The sequence below is a fragment of the Perissodus microlepis genome, chromosome 16 (genome assembly GCF_051167445.1).
Source record: "Perissodus microlepis isolate ML-2025 ecotype Zambia chromosome 16, ASM5116744v1, whole genome shotgun sequence".
Classification (NCBI taxonomy): domain Eukaryota; kingdom Metazoa; phylum Chordata; class Actinopteri; order Cichliformes; family Cichlidae; genus Perissodus; species Perissodus microlepis.
In genome coordinates, this window is record NC_140476.1 from 12,302,639 (window position 1) to 12,319,468 (window position 16,830).

The window sequence follows — 16,830 nt, forward strand, 5'->3', positions numbered from 1 at the left end:
CGCACTTTGAGATTGTCAGCATTCTATGTAGTAAGCAAAAAAAATGTAGTAAATAGACCAAGGTCAGATTGCTGCAAATCAGGAATATTTGCCTTTAAATATAGAGCAATGGTTTCTTTGTGCTGATGTTTTGTATTATGAAATCTTTCTGTTATACTCTACAGTATGTAGACACAAAGCAACTATACCTGAAGCTTGTAATATTGCATATGATTGCAACATAAACACTAACAGACCCCTATTGATCCCATGGTATAGAAACTCTCCAAAAGACAGAAACAGGCTTAAATTTGCTCACCTGCAACCTTACAAAAATTGAAAATTCATCATCGGGTGGGTAGGTGTACGGCAAAATACACAAGACAGGCAGGTGTGGCTGTTTGCTTTTACTGGGGAGAGAATCAATGCATAAAGCTCCAATGAACACTAACAGAGAGATGCAACCACTATACATTTTAGAACTGATATGGCTCATCTATCACAATGCTTACATAATGAGGTCCCTGTTTACATGCCAGTGATGGGTATAGTTACACTGAGGGTAATGGTAAATTGGGCCAAAGTCTTTGACTGACTGGCTTTTCCTTTCTGCCTGCAAGATTCCTTACAAGCAAATTTATATTGTGGTGTTTACTTAGCACTGCAGTGGGGTATCCTGTAATCTGTTAGCCCTGCATCCTATTCAGATCCCTTCTGTGAGCTATTATCCAGAAAACACAATACTTCCACAGCATCCTAAAGAGTTTTCTATATATAAAATAAGTATATACAAGAATTATACTGAATTGAAAAACACATGACATGAGGAATTGTGACAATAGACTTTAAAGCCATTAAGTGGAGAGGTAGGGGCAGTAGTAGTTGTGGTTAGGTATTGTAAAAAAAGAGAATATGTCTGTGAATAACAAACCCTGTGATCATCCCTTTAGGCCCTGGAAAGCACTACTGTTGGGCTGAGATAACAGTTATATAAAACACAAAAAGGGATTTGCAGGGGTTGTTCTTTTTTGTACACTGACTGTATAAAGTTTACATCCCCACTAAATTGTAATTTCGCTGTTACAATTAAATACAAGCATTAGGAAACACTGTTTTTACAAACTTGTGCTACTTCTGTAGCTCGTCATGAAGGTAAACTGAAATAAGGTAGTTACAAGTCTTCAGAATTGTATTAGTATGTAATAATATTAAAACAATTTGTTTAAAAAAAAAAGCTAAACTGAAACTTTTTCTCTTTTCTGTGGATCACTGTTGAGAAGAGCTTTATAGATTGCTGCATTTTGTGCATTGTATGGATGTCTCACATTATTAAAATTGATATATTGGAGGGCCTTGGAGAATAATACCTAAGTAAAACATTAATAAAAAAGAAAATAAGATTTTAATTTTGTTTAATCAAAACTAAAGGAATAGCATGCTCTAGCTGTTATCCTTATTGCATACACAAACATGCACACTCCTAAATGCATGCAGATCGATACACACATGCCAGTACTGCACCCTTTCCTTTTGCCAAGCACTTGCTGAAAGGAGACAGGGTTGGTATTTTATTGTTAGCCATAAAAAAAGAGAGGTTCCCTTCTCTTACTGCACCACAGGTAAGGAGTGCCAAACTCCTACACAGAACCAACCACACACACACACGCATGTTGAAAGACAATCAATTCTCTGTGACATTCTTCAAACAGTCAGTGGCAAGTGAGACTGGGGCTTTGAGTGGCCTGCAGCTAGAAGGTCACCAGTCAGAAATCCCAGTCTGCCTAGAAAATAATGGATGGCAAAGTAAATGAATGGCACTCTGCTTTCCCTTTGTAACTACCACTGGCGTTCCCTGGAGCAGAAGCTTGAGCCCCCAGCTGCTCAGCAGTCAGTCATTAGAAGACCACTGTGGATATAGACAGAGGTGATGGAAGGGATTCTTAAAAAGAGAAAAGAAACCCCAAAACTATTTATGAGGAAAATTAACCAAGTTTATGAGTAGATCCACATGGACACATGCCTTTCTGCTGTTATATACGTTATCTCCACTGTTTCTATTGCCCCTACATGTTGTTATCTCATTTCTCTGTCTGATTTTCTGATTGTCAGACAACCTCCCAAAGCACTTGGAACATAAATTAAACACATATGGGATATTCATCAAAGACATCGTGATAAAAATAGAAATGCTAACCCTCCAAAACTCTTCCTTTTAGACTGTCAAACTAAGTGCAATACACGAGTGCAAGTGGGTCGCTTTCAATGTGTGTGCGTGTGTGTGTGTGCGTGCGTGCATGGGTACGTGTGTTGATATGAGTTATTTCATCTGCATTGCATCATCACAGGGTAATAATTTTGATTTTTTTTTCACTCTTCCTTTTGAAATGAGCCAAGATGTGAATGTTTTATAAATGGGGCCTAGTGCACTGTGCTAGGAGCCCATGGCATGGTGCGTGTATATCTTCATATGTAGGGCTCCTACAGGCCCCTTATGGTTATAGTCTGCTGCTTGTGGGGTTCAACTTTAGATTTCACTTTACAACCATCTGTGTAGTGCTTTTGTAGGCTAGTTTAGCGCTAAACTGAAGTTAACTTGTCAGCAACGAATGCAATGTACAGCTGGTTAAAGGCCTTTAAAAGAAAAGGTCAGTGTTCGCTCCCTTACATACTGTATGTATAAATTGCAGCACCTTTAAACAGTGTGACTAACAGGCTTTGGAACAAAAGGTGTACAAACTACATGATATTTAGCTTGTAATTTACCTGCGTATATGTTATCTTTATAAAAGCTGAGTTTGAATTGTATTGTCAAGTCTCTTTTTTTGGATTTTGTTTTCAAGATACTCACATCCATGAATTCCACATTAGCCTTGGGTCCTGTGGCCTCATTTAGGATTTTAATGGCAACAGGGATTTTCACAGTTTCCCCCTCTGGGACCCAGATACCCTAAAGAAGAAACACACACAGACACATACACACACACACACACACACAACATGATGATGAGTCATTACACTAATTGCACAGTCACAAATCCTCTACTCACAGAAATGTTTTAAAAAAAGTATTATAACTCCTGGAGGAACAGCAGGAATCTCAATAAATTGAGCGTTTTACACTCTAAATTCTACTTTGTCAGCTTTATAAATAACAACGTTCCATATTCTCACTGGCTGATTATAAAAATGAATTGCATGCTGTGCAATTAAGGTTATTTCGCCCTTCAAAAAGACTTGGGCAAAACTATTTAATCATTTTGAAGTATCTAATTTTAGGGAGGTTTAAAGTGATTTAACAGCTGCCAAAGTGGATGGAATATTTGAAAGAGGAGAAAAATTAAGTACCTCATAACTTTTTCAAAGTGATTAAAATGTGTTCCACCTTTGTTCCACCCTTATGTGACTACACATCCAGAGTGACAGAAGGCCTAGATTTCACACTTAGCAAAAACAACTATCCCATCAAAGAATTATCCAAGGTGATAATGACGATCGATTTGATGCAGTTTTATGTTCCCTTTTACATGTAATTCTGCAGATGATCATTATTCAGCACAATAATTTAAGGGCACACTTTATGAAAGCTTGGACATCGATGTTCTAGCTGGAAAAAATGGTTTACAGGTTTGTAAATACCTCAGTTTATTAACAACACATTTATTTAGAACTGCATCTGCAAACGGGCTGCTACAGCTAACACTGCAGAATAAAATGACAAATTTTACATTAGGAGGAGAACATATCCATACACAGAATTTACCATTTTATTCTAAAATGTTTAGAAAACACATGAAATTATTTACATATGTCACAGCCTGCTTTAGGGATTAGTACTTGTTTGTGTGTTTTGTGTTGCAGGAGTTGTGATACGGGAGGACAGTGTTCTGTGCAGCTGTTTAAAGAAGCACCTCGCCTTTGTTGCTATACTGCTCTGCTCCTGTGAAGGTGTCTATGCCATCTCCATGCCATGTCATCCTGTTTTGCTTTGAGTTTTCCTTTGAGTTTTTTTTTTTTGCACATACAATGTATACCATACACTTGCCTAGCCATCCATCACTATGCTACACCACTAATACAGACCTACACACACCTTTCTTAATTTATTTAATTACTTGTGATCTATGAGCGGGTTGCAACACATGAACTGCACATTGTGACAGAAGAATCTATAGCTCCAAATTGTTCTCTTAATGGTGAAATGCTGAGTTGAGCCAGTTAAGCATATTGCCACCAACTATGGATATGGGTCAAATCAAGGAACAGCATGTGGCCTTAGTTTTATTAAACATAAACCTAAATATTGCTACACTTTAATTAACTAACTGTGTTTTACCTGTATGAGCCATCCTATAAAGCACTCAGTTTACAAATTGGTCTAAATGCTGAACCTATGAACTCTCAGTTATGGAGATTAGGTACAAGTCTGATGTCTTCTGGCTGTAAAAGACCTGTCAGGGTTCTATAGCTCACCTATAAGACTTGAAACTGACTATACAGCATATCCTTACAAGTCTAGAAGTGCCTTGAAATTTCCCAGGAGAGCATGCAAGACCTTGCTTTGAAAAAGGACATACACTGATGCCACATACCTCTGGCCTAAAAAAAAGGTGCTACAATGAGAATGGGTGGACACAAAAAAAGACAAATTATAATTTCAGTGAGAGAAAGTCTGCTCTTTCTAATTTCAGATTTTTTTTTTCCAACTTCTACCCAACCCTTCATTGCTCTTATGGTGACCTCAGCTACCTCTTATTTCACTGTCACCCCAGGGGTCTCAGTGTCTGCTATTACTTATTCTTTTCATCTCCCGCCTCCAGCCTTCCATCTCATTTCCTGTCATTAATGATCCTGCAATGTCCCTCTTGTCTTTTTCTCATGGAGTGAGAATGTGAACACAATGTGACATCATGGTCTCACTTTTAGTAGAGGAGCAGTTAAGTATTTGAAGCTAAAATGCAAATAGTCACTATTAATTCACATTTGATTGTATTTTACCTTGTAAACAGTTCCAAAAGCTCCGGAGCCGAGGATCTTGACTCTTTTGAGTTCTGTTTCTTTCAGGATGCGAAGCTGGGCTTGATTGGGTGCCGTTCCACTGGGTGTTAAAGGTTCCACCAACTAAGAATGCAATAAATAAGTCAGTGAGTGCTGGAAGACAAGTCTAGAATCTACATAACAAAAGCTACTAAGATTAATTCATAATACTTTAAATTAAAACGTCACAACTTGTTGCTGAGCAATTAAATGCAATTTAGCTTCTCAGAATCTCAGGAACACACTTCCATATTAGAAAAAAAACAAAACAAATAAACCCTCAAAATAAAACATACCTTTCTTCCATGCAAAATCCTTCTTTAGAGAATAGGACAGTTTCTAAAAGCTGTGACCTAAATTCCAGGAAGTCAGGTAGTGAAACAGGTTCTACAATAACAAAACTAAAACTACTATTTAAATTGTAGAAAAACAAGAGTAATTTCATACAAAAGTTTGACTCAAATGCAACATTTACTCTTAAGGAAGGTTCCAGCGGGTAAGAAAAGTACACACACACTGGGTGGGTGGACAGGCAACATGAACACCCAAGTTTGTGACACTGATAACTCAAGAACGAAGCAATGTAGGACTTTCAAATTTATACTACAGGTGTTTCTACTAAAAATCTCAGATGAGTTTGAATCTCAAGGTTAGAGGTCAAATTTTCTGAAAAACTTGTGACTCAAGAACAAAGCGACATTGGAGTTTCAAATTGATTCTATAGGTGTATCTACTAAAAATCAAGACAGCTGGTTGTAGTTACATTTATTGCCCCTGCACTTGTGGTTACAGTAGGGTTGTAATGGAATTTTTTCCAGGAAGATAAATCTAGACTATGATGAACCATTATTATGACATTCTCTACGGTAAAAGGAAGTGAAAGCGATACTACATGGGAACAGAAGAGAGTGATGAAGAAAGGTGGATGAAAACAGAGAAAGACCGGGGGAGACAGATAATTGAGGCAGCTGAACGGGAGTTGAAATTTTTGTTGTCTCATTACTGCTCAAGTGGAGGAACAAACAGATGAAATAGTAGGAGAAGCAGAAAGATTATATCCGAGGAGGGAGGAAGGAAGATGTGGAGCGGGAAAGGAACTGTAGCAGAAACAACAACAAGACAGCGATGGAGAAGCGAGCTGCTGAATTAGTCAGAGGATGCAAAAGCATAAGTGAGGGAGCAATATAAGGAGAATTAAAGGAGAGGGCGGAAGATTAGAGGGGGAGAGAGGACAGAGAGAGCCTAACAGACAGAGTGTAAATCAGCCTGGCTGTGCTTGGCAGCTTCTGTCCCTCTGGCTTATGGTTACCATTTGATTAAAAACAATAGCCATTCTTCATTTAAATGGAATAACAAATCAGCTTCTGCAGAGTGGAAACAAGTAGGCTGGGGGGCCACAAACACACCCAGGACAATACAGACGTCTTTAAAATGATCTAACCGTACACACACAAAGGCAAAGCTCTATGCTATTTCCACTGTGCTGGGAGCTGTCCAGCATTAGTGGTGCTGAAGATGTTGAGGCTGTGTAGCAGCCGAACAGCAGCAAATGTAGCTATCCACCTTCTCTCTCTACACTGCATTTCTGAAACTGAAGCAAGTGCTCTGCTGCCTGAAATATACTGATCAAAATATTAACACCACATATCAGATCTTGATGAATTAAATATTTAAGTTAACATACACTATATGTGCAAAAATACTGAGTCACCTACACATTACATCTACAGGAGGTCCAAGGTCCATGGAAACCATGCCATGGAGCTCTCGGTGCACGGTGTTTGTGTTGATGTTATTTGCCACTGTGCAATTATTGAATCATCAGAGCCATGGCAACTTTTACACACAACACACCTCAGCACTCAGCGACCCTTTTCTGTAACTTTATGTGGTCTTCAATTTTGTGGTTGAGTTGCTGCAGTTCCTAAATGCTTCCACTCTAAAATAATTCCACTAACAGGTGATTGTGGACTATCTAAGAGCAAAAAGAATTTTGTGAATTGTCTTATTGTAACAAAGGGATCCTGCCGCAATATTGCACTCAAATTCAGTAAGTAAAATAATGTAATTTGTTGAAAACAACGGTTAGTGGAATCTAAAGTGCTCAGTCATTTGCAGACTAAATTCAAAATCATACCAAAAATCAAAATTAAATTGCTCAAGTGTTGCTTCATTGTTTTAAGCAGTTTATATGTTGCTATTCTATTAATGTGGTGAGCTGGGCAAAATGACATTAAAACCATTAGACAAACATTTCACGTGCAGACTGATCTGATTAGATCTATAGTCCATCAACATTTTCTTTTAACAAGTCTAAAATTATTTGTTATATAGTGATAGGATCAGGGCGAAACTGTCATGGTCTGTGAGGGCAGACCGTGTGGAGTGAGTTGAGGACCCAAGAGCAGACAGAGGCGAGGAGACAAAACTGAACTTAACAAAAAGCGAGCCTTTATTTAGGGCTGAAAACTCACGGAAAAAACAACAACAAAGTAACTGAGGGAAAACCTGAACATAGACTAGGAAACTATGACTCTTACTGAGAATTTAGACTATGACTAAACAATATACAAACTATGGCTGGGAAACTATGACAAGGGGCAGGGGAGATAACACAGACGACGCAACGACGAACAAAGGAAGACTGAGGACTTAAATACACACATGAGGTGATCAGGGGAAGTGGAGACACATGAGAACACAGCTGACTAGAATGAAACATAATGACAATACAGAGGAGAGTAACACTAACTACAATGAACAAACACCAGACTTCCAAAATAAAACAGGAAACACGGAGACATAGACATGAACTTAACATAACCGCATAGACAAGAAAACATGACATGTAGACGCAGGAACCAGGGAGACTGAGTGCAGGGGGAGATGACAGAAACAACTAAGAAATAAGGACTAACGAGCAACCTAGAAATTAACTGGATCGAAAATGAATACAAAAATACCTAAAACTCAAACACTGGGTCACACGACCCAGTACCGTGACAGAAACTGATGCGCAGTGCCTGAAAACTAACTAGTTTCAGACTTTATTTTAAGCAAATGACTATTAATCAATGAACCTGCAATATAAGACTTTCCCTGCAATTACATAAAATGCATAATTTAATGTAAATACTAAAAATTAAGGAAAAATTATCTTTTTTTTTGCAGCCCAGAAACAAATGAAGACAGGATGGTTTCAAAGAGAAAAAAAGATTTCCCATTTCCTTCTCTGCTCCTCTACTTTTGGAGCATCTAATACAATTATTGGGCCATAAATACAGTAATTTTTTTATTAAATAAATGACATGTAACAAGAAAGGCTCTGTAATATATTAAAATAGTGCCTGAATTTATGTATGACTACTAAAAAGAGACTAATGTAAGTACTCAAGAAATAGTGGCAGTTTAAGGGTGGCCCATATATGAACGGGTATAAAAGAAGTATAATAATTTATCATCTTAATGCTATTATTTTTTTCAAGACTCTTCACTGATACTTGTGCCCTGAATAGAGAGAAAGCACTGAAATGAGACCTTATTCTCAGTGTGGACACATAAGTACATTAGATGAAGTACTCTTCTGGGTTTTTTTTAGATAAAGAAAGAGTACTTTTGCCTCTTCTAATGGTATACTCCCTTAGCTCTTCCTAAAAGAAGTGCCCCTGTAATGCAAAGTAGGATATTCAAACCCGAGTTGTCAGAGTTTCTAAAACTTTCTACAGTTCTGCAATAGTTATTTAGAATCCACCAGTCAGTCTCTATTTTATTTCTTTTTGCTTTTTTCAGTCTTGTTTTTCTCATATTTTGCACAAGCACAGGCCTGCAAGCACATACAAATGAAAACGTCACATCCATATATATTTCCTATGTCTACGCATTTTGACATAACAAAGTAATGTCATGAATTGCATTGTAGTAACAACGGTGGCATTATAAAGGCTTTCTTAAAAAACAACAAAACACTTTTATTGCACAAAATGACACATTGTGCATGTGTGTTCATTATGATGGGGACATTTGTTAGATAGGTTTATAGTCTTGAATGGTAATTATGTGACAATTTATCTTAGGCCATATTAAAAGTATTCCAAAAGTAATGTAACAAATTATTTTCTCTGGAGACTAATTAAGTAACATAGTGCATTACATTTTTTAAAATAATGAGCAATGTGTAATATGTTTCAAAAGCAAAACAAATATCTTGTGATTCCACAGAAGACCATTTTCATCCATTTGTTCTGTGATTGTGAATTAATGAGTCTGAGAGGAGGAAACAAACTAACTAATGAACCAAACACTGGTACGTAAGAGGCAAAATTCCAATCAACTTTGAAATGAATGAATACATTTACAAGGAAAATCGACACATTTTAATAAATAATGGCCTACATTTCCAAAATTAAATACAACAAGCTCACTATAGTGAAAGGTGTAGCAGTAGGGGTGATGTAGACAGCAATAAACTTTCATTTGTCTATTTTGCACTTCCTGGTGAACAAAGATATATCCATACTTCTTTATTTATTGACATTTGTTGTTTTCTTCTGAATAGGTCATTTTACTGTAACCTCTCCTCAAAGTCTGGAAGGATGGTTTGTGATCACGTGTTGATTTGGGGACAAAATCAGGTGTATTTACTTACTGATAAATCCAATTGCAATGTAGCCTGTAATTTGATTATGTAATCTTCTCCAGGCATAACAGTACCATGGCATATTAGAGGGAAACAAATACGAGAAACAGAGCCAAGATTAAAGTAATAAATTTTACTTTTAGTTCTTTAAAACTATGGCAGAGTTATTTGCGCTAATGGGATCCAATTTCAGAGGCGTATACTATAAGATCTCTGTTGACACAAAACATTTAGCATAATTTGGGCCAAGGTAACTTAACCTATGTCCTTAGTTTCTGATTATCTTTCAGTGCAACAAACAGCATGCTCTTTCTCGCTGGAACATCAGCTTTTTTTTTTTTTTTTAACTTAATCCACTTTCCTGTTTACCTCTGTCTCCAGGAAGCGGCGAAGGGCCCTCTTTTTCTTAATGTTCTTCCGTCGCACAGACACTGCTACACTGAGTACCATGATCACCACCATGAAGAGTCCTCCGATTACCCCTGCTGCAATCAGAGGGGTTCTGAAGAAAAGACATTGGAGAAGGAAAGGGAAGAAAATACATAAAGAACAAAGGGCATGCAATGAAATTACAGAAAAGTGAGAATGTTACTGGGTATCAGTATAGAAGATCACACACACACACACAAAAACTAAACTAAAAATACATCAAGCAAACATCGGGCTTATACAAGCACAAAGATTAACACAAATAACATGTTTCTACATTATATATCCATGTGGCCGATCCCTTAAAAACCTCTTCACCTTCGGTTTTTGTGTATTTTCCCAGTAAGCTTCATGTGGTAACAAATATCCCTCCATGCCCTCTCATTAAAATCGGGGCTGAGATCAAAAACATGGAAATAATCTTCAAAGAGAATCCTCAGAATCACACTGATGCTGTCACTTGAAATGAAGAATCTCAATATTTTTACTGATATGCTCCTCAAACTGTCCGAGTTGGCTTTCTGATATACTCGGCCATGGCTGGTTTATTTGATCTATCGGAAGAACCGTTCATAATCAAAATAAGGATGTTATTCAGGGTTGTATATTACGGACTTCAAGGATACACCTCTATAAAATGATATCACATTCAGCCCTGTTCATGGGAAATGAAGAATGCTTTATCTCTCTGTCATCACAGTCTGTGGCTGCACAGGGGAAATCTCTATACATGCGATGGTTAAAAGAAAGGGGGTCTAACCAATGAAGACACGCAGGCACTATTACCTTACTTTAGATAGAGACAGGTGTCAAATTAAAGGGAAAAAAGCAGAAAAGGTGCAACACATTATTGTATAGTTATGCCATTATTATCCTAGCATGCTCCACTGAATTTCTAAAAATGTTGAGCAGGCACAATTGATTCAGATTTTGTAAAAAGATTGCAAATAGAAAAGATCTAAGTGACTTTCAAGGAGGGTTTAATGTTTCAGTCCCATAGACTTCATTATTCATAAGTGCTTCAATAGCACAGTGACTAAATTACCGATTGTTACATTTGTATTTAGAGCTATCAAAAAGACACAAGTACATAACTAGGGTCAGAAATTATGGTTGTACCCATTTAGTGACTCTGATGTTTGGGCATTTGGGCATATGCTGTGATCGGGGCTTTTTCTGGTGTGCCTTGATTCTATTTATCCTCTTACCTATCAGTATCACTGAATCACAATTAACTTGAGTCAACTTGATCAACTTTATCCTATGATTTGTGACTGGAGCTGTTGTGGTGGCATCACACCTTACTTAGACACTATATGTTATCCTAGTCTTAATTTTACCCCAATCTGTGTCTTGGAACCAACAGTGAAGGAGAAAAAAATACTCTAGATATATAAAAACTGTGGTTCTTTAGATTATCCACTAAAGACTTTGGATAATTATAAAATTCCCTGGTGACTCCATGGCATCATCACGATTCTTTGGTGAAACAGCTTGATCGTTGCCAACATACACAGGTTTGTTTCTCGGAAAGAAGAGACCATTTTAAAATCCATTTTAAAATTGCTCTGAAGCTACAACCAGGTGATGTTTACCTTATTTTTGAGGCTTACTAATATCTGCAGATGCAACACACTTACTTTATCATTTACATGTGATATGTATATACAAAGATAGCAACACTGGTTTCTTGCTGCCACAATGAAATGATTAGGCAGCTAGTAAATACAATAAAGTAATTCAGTGCACCCGGGGGTGAAATGCACCAGCATATAATGCCTGTGAAGCCCTGCACTGCTTTTACAATCTGGGTTTTATATGGATTAAACAAATGAGATATGGTATAACGAGATGATTAGTGAGCTTTAGAGGTGCTGGTAGACTATTTTGGAAAATAACCTAGACTAATTGTTCTCCCCATTTCTCATCTTTATGCTGTTATCTATCTCTTGGTGTTACCTCCATATTTAATGGGCAGTTATGAAAGTGGTATTGATCTTCCCATCTAACTCTCAGCTAGACAGCATTGGTTTTTTTGTGTTTTTCTCCACAAAATATCAATACATTTCTTAAACAGAAAAGTTTAAGAGAGAGTGGTAAATGTAAATATTATGTTTGATTTCATTAACTTACGCACTGCAGTTTCACTACGGATACATTTCAAAGCAGAGCAATGAAGCTAATTTGTGTGAAATGAAAGCCACACGGTTAATTTTGTGCACGTCTTATTGTTATAGAATGAAAAGAAAACTGATGGTGAAAGACACTGTCAGCATGGCACTGGCAGTAGCTACATGAGGGTTTTCTCACAGTGACAAATGTCATTTGGCATCGGGATAAACAGCTAATGTGCAATTCATTCTATACACTCAAATGTGGTGGCTTTTGCACACTCAGCAGAAACTTGATAGCACTGGGTTGAATCTCCTGCCCTCAGAACTAGATTTGAAACATTTCGACAAAACGATGGAAACACTCCTCACAGATTTGACGTCAGCTATACATTCATGTATGCAAACATCCCACTTCACTACAAAGGTGCTGTACTGGACTGAGATCTGGTGACTTCAAGGCCCTTTAAGAACTCACTGCTGTGTGTGAAACCAGTTGGAGATGGTGTGAGCTTTGTGGCATGGTCTGCTGCTTTCTGCTTGAAGCAGCTATTGGAAGATGCATGTTCTATGGTCATAAAGGGATGGACATGAAAACAATACTCAGATAGGCTGTGGTGTTTAAATGATGCTCATTTGGCACTAAGGACCCTGAAGTGTGGGCTCCGTATCCCCCATCAAATTACACCACCACCAGCAGCCAGAACTGTTAATAAAAGGCTGGATGGATCCATGTTTTCAGTTTGCGTAAACTGAATGTTGCTGCAGAAATCAAAATTCATCAAACCGGGAAAGATTTTTCCTTCTATTGTATGATTTTATTGAGCCAATGCAACATGTAGCCTCACCTATCTGCTCTTAGCTGACAGGAGTGACACCTGGTCAGGGCTTCTGCTGCTCTAGCCAATGTGCTGCAAGGTTTGACGTGCTGTGCATTTGGAATGGCTCTTCTGCATACCACAGATGTAACAAATGGTTATTTGACTTACTCTTGCCTTTTTGTCAGTTTGAAAAAGTATAGTTATTTTCCTCTAACTTCTGGCATCAACAAGGCATTTTACCCAGAGAACTGCTGCATATTTCTTTTTCTTTTTCAGAACATTCTCCATAAAACCTAGAGATGGCTATGTGGGAAAATCCCAGTAGATCAGCAATTTCTGAAATACTGCCATTAGAAGATTTTGTGTAAAAAAAAAAAGAAAAAGAAAAGAAAAAGGCTTTGTGTAATGACATGACACTTTCAGCTATGCTCAAAAATGACACATCTAACAGTTAACAGATTTGCTACTTGTGTGACACATCAGAGCAGGCAACTAGACCTGATAGCTGTGGCTACAGCTACATCCTGGCCAGAGCTATCAGAGATCTGATAAAAGCTGATCTCTTCACAAGGTCGCCTGATAGTTACTTTCAGCCATCTGCTGCAGTCCCCATTCATCCTACTGGCAGTTTCCCAAATATTATTTCAGAAACACACTTGTAGATTTAGTCTTTTGAAGGATATGACTTGTTTTTTTTGGGCTATAGTAGAAGCTTCAAGATACTGAATACTGATTGGTCAGTATCAGGCAGAATATACAGTAAATGCCTTTACAGTGATTATCTCTATGTGAATATATGCTGTGCTGCAAGACAGTAAAAGCTTCTTTCGTTTCACTTTTTTTGACACCCACTTTGATAGTCATCCCATTGCATTTACCTTTTACCTGAAATTTGTATATAGTATTCTTTTTGATGTGCTGGAAATCTCCATTGCAAAATAGTGAACTGCAGGCTGTTCCTCTTGCCTACCAGCCTCTTTTTTAATCATCCCTCAAAACGCCACGCAACAATTTTTAGCACCACTTGATTCCAAACTGCTTCACTTATGAAGTCTTGAATCTATTTGCTGCAAACTATGAGCAGCATTTTCTTGCCTTTTCTCCCCCCAGCTTCAGAACAAATGCTAAAGCACAATCAATTTATCAACAACCAGGCACACATGCACACACGCGCGCACACACAGACACGCACACACAACCGTGCACAGAGAAGCATTAAGGACCTCACAGGGATTTGGGGCCTTAGAGCTATCCATTAATCAGAGACTTTGCTTACTGTACGGTTCTTCTATGTGTGTGCGTGTGTGTACTTCTGTTTAGGTGTGTTTGTACGTAAGCACATAATAGAGGGATCCAAGAAAAGGAATTTTGTACCTGTCCATCCAGCCGATGCAGTCTTGAAGTCTCGGTCCAATGCACCTTAGTAAATAAATACAGGACAAATGCTGCATTTTATCCTATTCAAACATTAATATCGCATATATAAAAATGTTACCATAACACACAGGCAGCCAAAATTAGCCAGAAAGTGTTGACTGTCAGAGATGTTTTTGCTTGCACATTGTAGAGCAGATGTCAACACAACAACGATACCTTTTATATGACTAACGCGTTTTGCCTTAAGTGTGGCACAAATGTGAATAAAAGCCTTGTTGGCTACCATTTTTGGCCTTGCTTTAGAACTCACTAAGAGTTTACTTTTAGAGTGACAGATTACAAAGTTATACTGACTTCTAATGAAAACTAACCAAATCTGTTGGATGTTTCACCAGTCGCCTTGTGTTAATCTTTCAGTGGCATCACACGTCACATATACTGTCTCTGAAATTTAGTAGCTCTTTTGAATGTTTGGAAGCCTCCAGCTCTGTCTCTTTCCCACTCAGAATATATATCCCTCCCCCTCCATCAGCTTGTTGGGTTTTTTGCTTCTCTGAGAGGCGGCCCTGCTTATGAAGCTGTACCTGTGACAGTGTCAGCCTGGTGTTTTCCATTTACGACAACATTGTTATGCTTAAGTGAGCTGGATGCTGTCACTCACAAGAGGAGAAATAACACACAGGGAAGTGACATAAACTCCCCGTGGAATTAAATACAAAATGATGTCTTTCCAAACCTTGTTGAATATTACATTGAGCGATCAGTGGCTAGTGAGCAGTGGAGAGTGGCAGGGTATTAACTACCCTTACTTTCATTCTTTTTTCTCTTCAGGTTCATTTTCTGCTTCACTTCTCTATTTATCTCACATGTCTTGCAAGACGTTCGGACTATAATTTTATGATTGCAGACTATGGCTGGCGAGAGCTTTGCGAGCATGTGCTTTTCAACCACTAAATATATGAAGGTCAAATTTCGCTTGCAATATGAGCATGAGAAAACATAGCATGAATATTCTGCAAATGGTGTGCAAATCCACTTCTTGTGACGACGTTACTCTAAGCTGATTACTCCCCACATCTCGAACTTGTCCTTTTCCTGTCTGCACTTACCCTTGGGTGCAGTTAGCATGGCAGGGATGGCATTCGTTGTTGGCTTCAGCGTACTTGAAGATGAAGCTGTTGGCACCTTGCAGGCCATCGGGGCACTTTTCCACACAGTTTGGACCGTCTTTGAAATGAAGGCATTTCACACAATGCTCTGGGCCCTTCATAAAAAAAAAAAAAAAAAGGATTTTTATTGATTTCTTTTTTGTTTGTTTAATTGTGAAACCTTACCATGTATGGACCATAACTTGTTGTAAACTGATTTTGTCATATGTGCTAGATTTGTAAAATGAGAGTATGATTAGTTTTATCGCTGGTAAGTCTGACTTCCTCTTGACAGCTTTTTATCACTTGGTAAGGTGTCAGTTTCTACTTTCATGTACTTATTTCAAGCATCCTTTGCTGGAAGTACAGACTGTTGATTTTTCTGATATCATTAAACAAATAGGAAGGACAAATCTGTCAGGTTGAACAAACTGTGGGTTATTGTTAGTTACTTATGATTTTTCTTTTAAATCTGTGAAGCAGTGGAAGCATAAGAGTGAAAATGCGATAACAAGCAGCAAAAGACAGAAGGTGGAACTGGTGGAGTGGAGGAAAGATGAGAAAAATAAAAAAAAAAGGAAGTGCTGTAGAGTAATAAGCGAAGGAGAGAGACTGGACATGGACATTCAGATTTACAGAGAGAGTAAGGGTGAACAAGATATAGTGAGAGAGAGAGAGAGAGAGAGAGAGAACTGGGAGCAGAGGAAGAAAGCATACGAGCATCATAAAGCTGTGTGAGCAGAGCAGGCAGATAATAACCATCGCTCACAGCACACACAATGACCATAACAATCCGCCTAGAACAGGATTTATGGAGCTAATATAGGCGAAGGAGGGGGTAGGAAGGGAGAGGAAGAGAGGTGAAAGAATCTCACAGACGGGCCTCGAAACATCAGCAGGCCTAAAGAACATAAGCACATACATAAGCACAATTGCTGGAAAGCGAACAAACAGCCATAGCTTTGAGTCACATAAGCAACACTGATTTCTTACTTGTATATACACAATAAATAACAAAAAATGACCCACAGACACATAATTCTATGTGCCAACTTCAACAATCAAATCCATCCCAACTGAACTGCTTAAGGACTCTTTGCAACACAAATTAAAGTTAGTCATGAAGTTACACAGGTTGAAACTTTGCTCCACAGAAAACAATACATTTCCAATGCATTGCTATGCAGATGACATGAAGCATATTTATGACACTGACTGGGCACGCTAACATTTCTCTCATTTAAACTGATCTCCACTGGATCCTTTAAAATCTTCCCTTTCCCTGGCCTCAAAGT

General features: G+C 38.1%; 1 protein-coding gene across 3 annotated transcripts in view; it reads right to left on the reverse strand.

Moving 5' to 3' along the window:
- erbb4b (erb-b2 receptor tyrosine kinase 4b) overlaps window positions 1-16,830 on the reverse strand; it is a 305,024-nt gene that overhangs the window by 59,452 nt on the left and 228,742 nt on the right. For all 3 annotated transcript variants that reach the window (XM_084907994.1, XM_084907997.1, XM_084907993.1), the window contains exons 15-19: window positions 15,497-15,651; window positions 14,385-14,429; window positions 10,019-10,151; window positions 4,975-5,097; window positions 2,828-2,926 (exon numbers count right to left, since the gene is read on the reverse strand). In XM_084907994.1, coding sequence (XP_084764120.1) covers window positions 2,828-2,926; window positions 4,975-5,097; window positions 10,019-10,151; window positions 14,385-14,429; window positions 15,497-15,651 — 555 coding nt within the window. The remainder of the gene's footprint in view (window positions 1-2,827; window positions 2,927-4,974; window positions 5,098-10,018; window positions 10,152-14,384; window positions 14,430-15,496; window positions 15,652-16,830) is intronic.